The sequence below is a fragment of the Haliotis asinina genome, chromosome 4, assembly GCF_037392515.1.
Source record: "Haliotis asinina isolate JCU_RB_2024 chromosome 4, JCU_Hal_asi_v2, whole genome shotgun sequence".
Lineage (NCBI taxonomy): Eukaryota > Metazoa > Mollusca > Gastropoda > Lepetellida > Haliotidae > Haliotis > Haliotis asinina.
Window position 1 is genome coordinate 53,879,945 of NC_090283.1, and position 14,113 is coordinate 53,894,057.

A 14,113-nucleotide genomic window follows, 5' to 3' on the forward strand; every position below is an offset into this window, starting at 1 on the left:
ACCTCACAATACCCTCACCCCAGCCCACAACACACACAATCCATTACCCTTGACACACCAACCTCACAATACCCTCACCCCAGCCCACAACACACACAATCCATTACCCTTGACACACCAACCTCACAATATCCTCAACCTCCAGCCCACAACACACACAACTCCTAACCTAGAGCGCACACAGACTCTTACCCAAATACCCTCAAACACACCAGTATCAATCAGTGTGTGAAATTGTTTCCAAATTTTGCTATCCTGTCAGGCTTGATATGGCTGAAAGCTACTGATACTAGCCAAGAAAATCCATTCACTAGCCTGACATGTGAACACATATAATTTACTAGCCAATCGGGCCAGTGACTATGGAGACTGACTGGCCCGACTGGATTTTTACTAGTTATAGGCTACCCGGCCATTGGCTATTTCGCACATTGATATCAACTACATACATCCCTAGATCCACCTGCCAAAAACAATCCACAAAGAAACTCCATGCTCCATATATCATCAGTGTTTACATGCAAAGCCCTTCCAATACTGACTGATGATGTTCACCTGATGTTAGCCCCTTATTGATCCCATTGTGACCTCTGATGATCAATTCTGGACCCCAACCACAACATTGTGTGGTATTATCTCGCTCTCGATGTTCGGAAGTATTTCTTTAGGAAATCAATTTGGTGCAAGACATTTCCTTCCGACAAACCTCACCACAAAAGATCTGGATTCAATTTGCTGTGAATTTCAATAGACTTCAGGACGATGGAGTGGATGTATCTTCGGTGACTTTAGTGTCTGCTTGTGATCAAATGGCACAAATCTTACCGCATCAAATCTCGTGGCAAGACTTCACGAAGTTAATTAACCAGGGTATGATTGATTACCAGTTCCTATAACAAGGGTTTATTCAGATCGCGGAGGAGAAAATCTGAAAGCATTTCTCAAGATAACATAATGATTTTCATGAGAAGATGATTGAATGCTTCTAAAGCTAAATTCAGTAAATCTTGGTAACTACATCTGAGTGAGTGAGTTTAGTTTTATGCCACACTCAGCAATATTCCAGCTATATGGCGGCAGTCTGTAAATTCTCGAGGCTGGACCTGACCATCCAGTGATCAACAGCAAGGGCATCGATCTGCACAATTGGGAACCCATGACATGTGCCGACCAAGTCAGCGATCCTGGCCACTCGCCTCTTACGACAAGCACAGTCGTCTTTTATGGCAAGCATGGGTTGCTGAAGGCCTATTCTACCCCGGACCTTCACGGGTCAACAACATCTGAAACATGAGGAGAAAGTAATCAATATCCACGACAACAGTCTTGTCAACGTTTGCATGCACATTACACTGGTATGTCTGGAACAGTGTCTTCCACAGTAAACATTATACTAACTTTACGAAACATTACTAATCATAAACACACTCTTCATAAAGTACAAATTCTAGTACCATTTTGAGTACACTTGTGTGCTGTGATTTAAATCTCAAATGGGACTTAACTTAAAAAAGTACTAGAATATACATTAACTATGAAAGTGTAATCCCAAATATAACATATGTTTCATAATCCTTGCATTCAATTTGCAAGTTAAATGCTGATAAAGCCTTAATCCATCATCCATGTATATGAAGCTAATCTGTAAACAAGACAGGATCTGACAATCCAGTGACTGACATCTTGAGTACCCATGTACACAAAAGAGAAATGAGAGGCTTCTTAAAGAACTGCGTCTCCAGTTACACAACAAAGTACCTCCAGTTACAGAAACTAGTACATCCAGTTACACAATACACATACAACACATTCAGTTACACAACAAAGTACCTCCAGTTACAGAAACTAGTACATCCAGTTACACAATACACATACAACACATTCAGTTACAGAACATAGCACCTCCATGATACTTCTAGTTACAGAACATGATACCTCCACTTCCAGAACATACCTCCAATTACAGAACATGATAAACCTCCAGTTACAAAACATGGTACTGCCAGTTACAGAGCATATTGCACCTCCACTTAAAGAACACAGTACCTCCAGTTACAGAGCATGATAACCTCTAGTTACAGAACATGGTACTTCCAGTTACAGAGCATATTGCACCTCCAGTTAAAGAACACAGTACCTCCAGTGACAGAACATGATAACCTCTAGTTACAGAACATGGTACTTCCAGTTACAGTGCATACTGCACCTCCAGTTAAAGAACACAGTACCTCCAGTGACAGAACATGATAACCTCTAGTTACAGAACATGGTACTTCCAGTTACAGAGCATATTGCACCTCCAGTTAAAGAACACAGTACCTCCAGTGACAGAACATGATAACCTCTAGTTACAGAACATGGTACTTCCAGTTACAGAGCATACTGCACCTCCAGTTAAAGAACACAGTACCTCCAGTGACAGAACATGATAACCTCTAGTTACAGAACATGGTACTTCCAGTTGCAGAGCATACTGCACCTCCAGTTAAAGAACACAGTACCTCCAGTTACAGAGCATGATAACCTCTAGTTACAGAACATGGTACTTCCAGTTACAGAGCATATTGCACCTCCAGTTAAAGAATACAGTACCTCCAGTGACAGAACATGATACCTCCAAATACAGGACATGATACCTCCAAATACTGAACATAATACTGCCAGTTACAGAACATAGTACCTAAGGTTACAGAACATAGTATCTATGGTTACAGAGCATGGGCTGGAACTATGTTGTAACAGTTATATCCAGTGGCTACACAATTAATCCATAATGCATGAAAACTTGAAGCGAACATATTCCATGTGCAGATTCCACATCAACCCTGTATATTCCATATCAATCAATGCTGAGAAATGCACATCTGCCAATCACATGACAACAATGGGTGATAAAGAGGACGAATCAGAGCGATTAGGGTCGCTAACTTCTACGGATGAAATTGCATGAAAGCAATCGATTGCAAACTATTGATCAGGTGAAATCAATGATGGCTAGACCGCGATGTCGCCCCTTGCAAGAACAGACAATGGCATATGTGAATTTTGATTGGCACTAACATGACCAGTATCCATGAAAACAAACACGGGAAACAATTTTTTTACATTTCTAGTTCGGTTTGATGGAGACGTTATTAACCTTGCTGTTGTCTGTAGGGATTCATAAAAGAAATTCTAAACAGCCCATAGTAAGAACCTGGGAAAATGGGGGATTCCATTTTTTTAAAAATCTCTTTGAAATATTTCTTAATTTCAAATTAATTTCAGCATTGTATTTGTACTCAAACTCAATGCAAAAATCTGAAAATGGGTAAAAACCCTCAGTCTCACTGGTCCACAAGAAACGGACTTTGCCAGTTGTACTCATGTTGGTAATTGAACCCTGTTCTTCAGCGTGAGGAACGAACATAAATATAGCACACGCTGCTTTCAGTGTAAACTCGGGCAGTGGGGTAGCGTAGCAGGTAAAACATCATCACGCTGAAGACCCAGGTTCGATTCCCCCATCATGCTGGAATACTGCCAAAAGAGGCGTAACACTCACTCAGTATAACCTCTGTTTCATCTTCCTCTATCTGCGATCACATTAGAATTGAGTGAGTGAGTTTAGTTTTACGCCGCACTCAGCAATATTCCAGCTATATGACGGCAGTCTGTAAATAATCGACTAGACCAGACAATCCAGTGATCAACAGCATAAGCAGTGATCTGCACAACTGGGAACCCATGACATATGTCTAGCAAGTCTGCAAGACTAACCACCCGATCCCGTTAGTCGCCTCTTACAACAAGCATAGTCGCCTTTATATAACAAGCATGGGTTGCTGAAGGCCTTTTCTACCCTGGACCTTCACAGGTCCATTAGAATTGACCTTTGCAGGGCAGGACATATTCTTGGGAAACCAGGCCATCACTCAGTCATAAAGTCAAAACATGGAACCGAACAGCCTACTGAGACTTTCCAACACAACAGACCAATCATTTTACAATATAAACATGCACATTTGATGGGCACGGCCATCTTGTGTTCCAAATGTTTTATTCTGGAACTTTATGTTTAACTGTTAGCCTCAGTTGCTTTACCCTTGGCTTAAGTTGCTTTACCCTTGGCTTAAGTTGCTTTACCCTTGGCTTAAGTTGCTTTATCCATGGCTTAAGTTGCTTTATCCTTGGCTTAAGTTGCTTTACCCTTGGCTTAAGTTGCTTTACCCTTGGCTTAAGTTGCTTTATCCATGGCTTAAGTTGCTTTATCCTTGGCTTAAGTTGCTTTACCCTTGGCTTAAGTTGCTTTATCCTTAACTTCAGTTATTTTAGTTGGGACAGAACATTTGGGGTAATAAACTCTGCTTTTCAATATATTCAGCATCACTACTTTGAGTGAACATTATTGTCATGAGTTCATAAACTGTGACTGCTCAAAATGAAGGCAAACATAGGATTCAAACCTGATATCACTGGATCCTGGCACAACTAAGGGAGTCAATTCTGAACACAAGATAACAAATCCTATATTCTTGCCAAATATACCATTCAATGGTATATTTTGGGTGAGTGGGTGAGCGAGTGAGAGAGTGGTTTTACGCCATACTCAACAATATCCCAGCGAAACTCATGCTGTTGATCACTGGAATGTCTGATCCAGACTAGATTATTTACAGACTGTTGTCATATGGAATATTGCTGAGAACAATTACATACATCAGTAACAACAATTTGTTTTTTTCAGATAAACAATTGACTTGTTCCTGCATGTGTTTGTAACAGGCTGCCAGAACAGAGGAAGATGCACTGCCCTTTTCAAAAACACCTGCTTTCACATTTGAGTAGTGATTCATAGACACACAATTTAGTCCACAACAAAAAAATGACAATCAGGTTTGAGCAGATATTGATACCAATATGAAAAGGGTTTTGTTGCTTTTATATATCACACAGACTCCATGCACTCGATTCCTGAATCACATAAGGCGAAATACAAATCAACAACATAACTGATTGTCAGTAATACTGATTAGCTTTCCCTCTCATCAAACACCTATGACTAGCACTATGGGGAAAGCTGTTTAGATTACTAAGCTTGTGTTGACAACATAATTGAAGCTCCTGAGGACAAAAGGAACCAACTACGATCAGCAGTAATCCCTCTTCTGGCGATAGACAAACACAGATCACACAACACTACTGCATCAAAGGGCCATTTAGTGGATTAAATTGTATTAGTTGTTGTCTTGCTATTAGTACATCATGCTGGTGACACTCTTATAAGTTTGTGGCTGTCCTTTGTCAGTGATGTTCATTGGGGTAACTATTGACAAGGAACAAACTATTGCGATAGCGATTGTCTATTGTAACATACTATTGAAATAAAGTCTTTTGCAAAAAACTCCAATTGTCTTGTTTGAAGTCATTTCCCAAATGAACGCATAGTGTATATGAAGTAAAAACAAGATGAAGTAGACTTTCAGGCTAACTGACCAGAAACATGAAACCCAGTTCAAGTTCTTTTAAGAGGTAAACACTAAATCAAAGTGAATGAATCTGATACTTCCTGTGTTTTGCTCTGTATATTTATCAACAAATGTCGATTATTAAACTATCAACAATCAAACACACTATCAATGCATAAATAGACTTTCGTTTGTACTACTGACTACTTGTTATCAACGAGAGGATCAACAATTGCCATCCATCAAAAGTTCCATGTATAGTTACAACGTTCATAGCGTAACAGTTGTTGCATAAGTTTTTAAGTATGTCACTGAAGAGTTAGGCGTAAGTTGCTTTTTTTTCTCCTTTCTTTTCCCCGACAAAAGTTTGTAGTCATTTGTCAAGAAGTTTTATCATTTCAATTTATACAGCATAAGTTTTGGGTGTGTCACTGATCTCTCACAAGACTAGTGTTGGGAAGCAGAAAGCAAATCCACTATGGTCTATCTGAGATGTTGTGGTGAATGATTATTGATTTTAATCAAAATATATACATTTTTAATGTAATCAACATTCTAAGGGTTCTTCACCAAAAATATTCATAATTAATGTTTTTGTAACTAATACTGTCACACAATGAAATGCACACTTGAACTGTAATTAAACGATAGAAGTGGTTCAAAATTTACAGTGCGCATATCGCGCATAGCGTTACACTGTTGAGCCCAACATTGTTCATGAATAGACATCAAATTTAATGGTTCGGTTACTTTATTCAAAACAACAACAAAATTCCGGTTAATCAAAAAAGTGTTTTTAATAATCGATAATAATTTTCAATCCTCCTTTCAATTGACTTTTTATTATTTTCGATGATCAGAACACCACTACACAGTGTTTACGGTAGGTATTGCAAGAGCGCGTGCAGAAATAAAACAATTATGTAGTCCAAATCTTTTGTGCAGGAAATTTTCACTACAATCCCGAATCATTTCAAAATGTATTGGTTCTTTATCTGTAGCTGTTTTAAGGTACTGTTTAAGATTAGGTAGATCAGAATCTATGCATTCAAAACATCCACACAAAATACCTTTTGTATGTTTTTATTATTTTGGGGTGAAACGCATTAACGCGAACATTGACTACAAAGGATTATCTACGGGGGCCTTGAATTAAATTGCTTGATTGGCATTCTAGAAGTTGGTAAAATGTCACCTACGCTTTGTAGGACATTGTCTGTATTGTAAAACAGTGGAGTGTGGTACTGTCTGTTCGTGAGTATGGACAAACAGTCTAGCAATCAACAGCATGAGTATCAATCTCCCATTAGGGCAAGATGACATTTGTTACTAAACTCAGCAAGCCTCACCATCCAGTCAACTCTTAGAACAAGCATAGGTTGCTGACGACTAACACTGATTTGAAAAATCATTTTAGAATTTTCACAATACAGTAGAAGCTGTCAAAACCAGCATCTGTCCAATCCAGCAAGTTGTCAACACTGGCATAAAATCTCAGCCCTGTTCGTGGCTTGTACATTTATCATCAGCTCTACTCTGGCACACTGTCTAAACCAAATTAGTTCTTCAGTCCCAATCAGTGCCAGTTTAGACAGCTTGCACCATATGTAGACCATACATGGCTGGACATCATTGTTCCAGGAAACTCTCTTGTCACTCCGAGAGAAGTGAGATGGAACCAAGTTCGATATAGGATGTGAGTCTCAACAGCACATTGTATTTTTGATCTCAACTTCCTGGGGGGCATACAACTCTTGCTGCCGTTTAGGCACTCAAGTGCTAGGCGTCTATTACAATACGTTTCCAGAACAACTTTTTATTTATTTTATATCACAACATTTCAGAGCTGATTGCTATTACGTGATGAAGGAACACGAATCAGTCAGGATGTCGGGACAAGAATAAAAACAGTTCTTATCCACAATACATGTCATATGTTCATCCAACATCATAATGACCTCGCAGACATCCATGATAAAGTTGACTGTTCTCGATATCAAGTTCTTCCCTATACACCACTATAACAATAGCCGCTACAGAACTGCTTGCTGGACAGCAACATCATGACCTTTTATGACCTCTTATGATCGCTTTTGTAATAGGACATAATGTAAGTTGTCATTCATAATTCATAAACTGTTAATTCTACATTTTAGTAGAAAGGTCATACTACTCAAGGTATGAGGGGTGAACAGGGGTTAAAAAATCCCATTGCCCGACAAGTCAGTTTTCATTTCTGGCATTCAAATAATGGCATCTTACTTGTCTGTTTCCTACTAGATAATTTCCACTTATGGTTTCAAACAGCAAATATTTTGCATTTCAGTTCATATCTGCTCATAGTCATAATGTAGCTAGCTATTAAATTTCCAATTACAACTAAAGTACAGTTATTGTTCTTTGAAATTTATCACTCTTCAATAAATAATCCAGTAAACATTAACATCAAACATTGAGTCACAAAGTCAGGGCAAGTGGAAAAGTTATTTTCCAGGACAAGTTATTTTCTTGATGTCACCTGCCCTGTGGCACATGACTTTTACAAAAAAATATTAGAAACCTCTGGTTGAGTATGGTTTTACGTCACTTTTAGTAATAATCCAGCAATATCACAGCAGGGAACACGAGACATGAGCAACCCAGGTCTTCCGCTTTACGAGTGGCAGCTTTAACCAATAGGCTAGCCTACCACACCCCAACATATGAAATAGTCCTGTTAAATCATATATCTGTCTCTACCGCACTGAACATCTTGTGATTATACATTTGATGATTAGATATCATGATCAAATATTAATGGATATGATACGAGAATTATGACCGTAAATTATTTGGTCGTATTCGTACACAAAAATGGTTCAGAGGTCAGCTTTTCAACGATCTACATTTTCAAATTTGCAACATGGTTTGCTTGCTATTGCCGTTATAATTAGCTTCTATCCCTGATTTAACAATTTGAACCCTCGACAGAGCACCTATTTGGATTTAAATGTATCAGCAATCACATGAATGAATAATGCTTTATGCCACTTTTAGCAATATTCAAGCAATATCACAGCTGGTGAATTCAAATTGTACGTAAGTTGGGAAGCTGAATGAAAAATGAAAAAACTAAATTGTCCAGTTCCTCTTTTCCATGCCACTGTGGTAGCCTTGTGGTCTTTGGTCATCATGCTGAAGACTGGGGTTCAATTCCCCACATGGGTACAGTGTTTGAAGCCCATCTCTGGTATACCCTTTCATGATTATTATTATCATTATTGTTGGATATTTATACAGCACACACATACATGCAACTATGGTTGCTCAAGGAACTGGTATTTTGTTTCCCTCGATCATTGGACGCCCATCTCAGCGTTACATCGTATTACCAATCTCAGCTTCCTGGGGAATATACAACTCACAGTTGGGTGGACTGGGCCACATAGTCACAGTACTTTGTCCAAGTTTACCACTGAAATATTGCTAAAAGTGATGTAAAACGTACTCACTCACTCCTCTTTACAATGCAATACAAAAACTGCCACAATAACTTCTCTAGATCTCGGTTATCAGATACAGGTTGGGGTGACTTTGTCTCAAGTTTGCTGGCTCAGCACCTCACAGGTCAACCTGTCCCATTAAATTTAACACCTGTGAATAGCACATGACTAAACACAGAGCCACCTGGTCTAGAGTAAGGTCATACAGACACATCTAAACAAACATTGTGTCCTAATCTCTATGACCCCCTTCATGTCTCAGATTCAAGCACAAGATCAGTGATTCAAGCTGATTTGCTCAGTGCTTGACATTCAGCTCCCGAGTCATCACCTCACAAACCGAGTGAGTGATTAAGTTGGGTTTGGGATTGGTGGTGGGGGGGGGGAAAAAGACACCAGAAATGGGCTTCACACATTGTACCCATGTGGAGAATAGAACCCAGGTCTTCAGCATGACCAAACACTTTAAAAATTAGGCTACCCCACTGCCCCTATACTCTGAGAGGAATCAAACCTGGACTTTTTAGTGGGACAAGCAAACACCTTAACACTTGACTCTCGATATAGATGTGTTGCAATCCAGCATGGTATCATGGACACATAGGTCACAATATGCAAGACATTTACAATACTCAGTGTGAGGATTTGAGACTTAAGTCTACCCAGTGCAACCTCAGAAAATAACCTTGTTGTACCAGACAGAACCAGGTTGCACCTGATGTGCAATATAGAACTACATGTATACATAAGCTCTGGTATTGATGATAATTGACATATTGAGCATAAACATATCGATGTTTTCTGGGTTTGACATGATAAATTTATCTTATTTCATAAAATGCCATTATGTAAAAAGAGATACTAATTAAATCACTGTGTATTCAACAGTCACTTTTCCACGCCTGTTTCACATCATTATGTGTTATAGTTGAAGTGTCTGTTCTTTGAACAGCAAAATATTAACTTGGCACTGGGTAAAATGAGGCAGAATTCTTTAGTTCAGGTTGCACCAGTGGAGGTCCTAAATGCTTATATCAAGTCATGCTGACACAGCCTATTATCACTGACAGATGGAACTATACTGGACAAAATACATGCACAGACACACACACAGACAGACATGCACTGACACACACAGGCATACACAGATGCATGCACACACGCATGTTCACTTCACACTTCATGGTGTCCTCACAGCTTACGTTATGCTTACAAAAACATACATATACTGGACAAAATAAGTTAAGGATATTGGTATTCTCATGATTGATATTTTATCAGTGCGTCAGTGAATAAGTAGATCATTATTCATAAAACTCTTTGAAGGGCATTTAGAAGTGGTAAGCATGAGAAAAGCCAGATGTATCGATGTCAACTTCTTCATTGTGCAAAACACATTTCGGAGCTGATGAAGGAGCAAGCATACACTCAGAAAGGTTGTGTTTTCCCACAACAAAGAAGTTGACATGCATAAATCTGGCTTATCTTATTATTCATAATTTCAAACTTTACACACATCCCTAACTATTTCTGTTCAGTATATGCGAGATAAAAGTTGAGGGTTCAAAGTGTGAATATTCCCCAAATGAGTGAGCAGATGGAAACACTGCCGCCACAAACACAGTCAACCCATATGCCACTGTAAAAGAGTGTGGTCTTGTGTTACATTTTAGCAGATGTCTATGTGTTTCAGCAAGGGCCAGGTTTTACACTATGCCTTCAAGCAAGAACTACTCACAACATGGCTGTACATAAGTATCACATTTGAATGTGTTACATTCATAAAGTCACTCCATCTGCCATTTTGAAGCATTTGGCTTCACTCCAAGTTAAGCACTGAGCCTAACATTCCACTGTGAGATTGGCCAATTTTAAACTTACCTAGCTACTTGAGTGAATCTGTCCTTGAGTTGTGTCAGTGTTTGTTCTATATCTACCAGCCAGCCCACTGGTTTACCTTTACATATTTTAACCTTCTGCATATCGTCATGTTATGTTCTAGCAAGGCAATACACATCCCATTTAATGAGACACTCCACCTGTTTTAAACGGTTTATTGCCTGTGCGTAATGCCCACTTTTGTTTTGCTAATTGCTGTATTTGATAAACCTGCACACTTAACCTGTATAGCATTATGATATATACCAACAACTGAAGAGTATTCTTTTCCTTATCACAACGATCAAACCTTTCTACAGTGACAACAACTGACACGATGTGACGACCTCTCGAGATATGTTGAAAGTCTATTGCGTAGCAAGCTTAATATTCTTTCGCGTAAGTCCGATAGGTTGCCAAGCTTTATATTTCGATAGTTTTTGTCTTGTCCAACCCTTTATGCAACTATCATGAGTAAGCCTCGGCTTTTTTTCTAACACGGCAGCTACGACCCTGAAAGTAAATTGCCAAGAGCGTCCATCGTGCCTAGAAACCTCAGGCCGCATATATGTAACAGTATCCATAAATCCTCTAATCCCAAGTCTTATTTCACCTGATTCACGTTCACATTTTCATACACTAATCTCCCTGGACCAAGCAACATAATCTTCCATGTAACCCACGATTCGCTCGGACGACGACTGGAGCACCAAACGCACGTGCAGGATATAAACACGGGATCGATACACAATGAGGTCCAAAACGGCGATGCCGTTGTTTACCATTTTACCAAACTTTGGCGTGCTGCTAGCGGCTACAAAATGGCATTTTTGCACGTTTAAAGCATTTGGGCATACTTACCGCTAAGTCCGCCTCCAACTACGATAACTTCGGCCTTGTACTGGTTCATTCTAATTTCGTGCAGAGCAGTGCCCGCAAATGTCGGTTTCACAACACTGCCAGCCGAGGTTTGGTCACGTGACATCTGTCAGTTGCAAATCAATATGGCCTCTACGACGACTTGGCGGTACAGGGTCGAACGAGCTTACTGCAACAAGCAGACTTAATTATTTGTGCTCAGGTGACAAAATAGATTGCGGAAGGAAGCAGTGTTATTGTACCTGCATTGTTACTGGGAGATCTGTAGTTTGCGGGTTCAGGCGAATGTAAAGCCTACATGTGCAAGTCACGGAGTTTATATACATTTCCATAAGTAAGTGAGCTCAACCATCACCGATGCTTTACAACCTAATGGGGGTTGAACATTTTAATCTGCTGCCATTTCAAATAATGGCAACATCTCTGCTAGCAATAATTCTTGCAGCTGTTGCTAAATAGTGTCATTGAGTGGCTCCAGTCTCAATTACTATCTCGTGTAATTTGACATTGTGAATAAAAAGAAGATAGCCGTTTAATATAGCGTTCAGACAGCTGCACATTTACGGAAATTCAGTAAGATGATGTTATTAGATTTAGATTTGAATTCGCAATGAAAGTTAATCTATTTAAACAGAATGCTGACACGCCGACATGTGAAGCCCGTTTCCGATGTCCCCACGCTATGATATTCATGGAATATTGCGAAAAGCGGCGTAAAATCACATTCACTCACTTACACCAAGGTGGCATGCCTCTGTCGATCACCATGGAGGGCACAGCAGATACTGATCTACACGCCAGGAATTTATTTATTTATCTCCGTCCTGCAGCAACATTCCAGCTGTATCACTGCTCAGTGTTGGATCTCAGGGGTCCCTTCACGCAGAAATTTTACTAAGGTTAATCTTAACTCCCATTCTTTAACATTGCACCAAGTTACCTTTGTTACTTACGATCACCTTAGTATTTTGTGAAGGAAGCCCAGATCTGTGTCTCCTTTCACGAAGCAATCTTTACTAAGGTTAAACTTAACTCCCATTCTTTAACATTTCACTAAAGTTGCCTTTGTGACTTACGATCACTTTAGTATTTTGTGATAGGTGGCCCTGATCTGTGTCTCCTTTCACGAAGCAATCTTTACTAGGGCCAAACGTAACTCCCATTCTTTAACATTGCACCAAGTTACCTTTGTGACTTACGATCACCTTAGTATTTTGTGAAAGGAAGCCCAGATCTGTGTCTCCTTTCACGAAGCAATCTTTACTAGGGTCAAACGTAACTCCCATTCTTTAACATTGCACCAAGTTACCTTTGTGACTTACGATCACTTTAGTATTTTGTGATAGGAGGCTCAGATCTGTGTCTCCTTTCACGAAGCAATCTTTACTAGGGTCAAACGTAACTCCCATTCTTTAACATTGCACCAAGTTACCTTTGTGACTTACGATCACCTTAGTATTTTGTGAAAGGAAGCCCAGATCTGTGTCTCCTTTCACGAAGCAATCTTTACTAGGGTCAAACGTAACTCCCATTCTTTAACATTGCACTAACGTTACCTTTGTGACTTACGATCACCTTAGTGCTTCGGACCCGTGAAGGTCCCGGGGTAGAATAGGCCTTCAGCAACCCGTGCTTGCCATAAAAGACGACTCAGCTTGTCGTAAGAGGCGACTAACGGGATCGGGTGGTCAGAATCGCTGACTTGGTTGACACATGTCATCGGTTCCCAATTGCGCAGACCGATGCTCATGTTGTTGATCACTGGATTGTCTGGTCCAGACTCGATTACAGACAGCAGCCATATAGCTGGAATATTGCTGAGTGTGGCGTAAAACTAAACTCACTCACTCACTCACCTTAGTGCTTCGTGAAAGGAGGCGCTGAGCTGACCCAAGAGTTCCTGATCAGTGGGTACAGGTGCTTAGCACCATGTGTCGACGTCATGAAACAGCTTTGTCACAATGTTAATATTACAGAAGTCATTTTGCAACGTTTTATCATCCAAAACTGTGCTCTGCGAGAGACACTGTGTGTGTGAGATCAAACAGTTTTGACAGTAGATTTTGTACAGTGCAATGATGTCATGAACTAGATGACGTCACAATGCTATTTCGTCGCTGCATTTCGTGTCATTTTCAGAGATGGACATTTTTCATTGAAAATTAATGAAGAGTGATTTGGAGATGATGAAATCAGAATCTCACTCTCGTGACTCCTGATATGAAATGTATCGACACTCATCGACAAAAGTAAAAGTCTGTAACTTCATCAACTTGTGTTTGGTGAGATTCCCTATATGTCACAGACCCGTGAAGGTCCCGGGGTAGAAAAGGCCTTCAGCTACCCAATGCTTGCCATAAAAGGCTACTAAGCTTGTCCTAAGAGGCTACTAACGGGATTGAGTGGTCATTTGGTTGACACATGTCA

General features: G+C 39.8%; 1 protein-coding gene across 2 annotated transcripts in view; it reads right to left on the reverse strand.

Annotated features, from left to right (window-relative positions):
* Positions 1–11,811, reverse strand: part of LOC137281676 (amine oxidase [flavin-containing]-like) — a 47,626-nt gene extending 35,815 nt beyond the window's left edge. For both annotated transcript variants that reach the window (XM_067813075.1, XM_067813076.1), the window contains exon 1: positions 11,669–11,811. In XM_067813075.1, the coding sequence (XP_067669176.1) occupies positions 11,669–11,792 (124 nt within the window). In that variant the 5' untranslated portion in view covers positions 11,793–11,811. The remainder of the gene's footprint in view (positions 1–11,668) is intronic.
* Between the last annotated feature and the right edge of the window lie 2,302 nt (positions 11,812–14,113).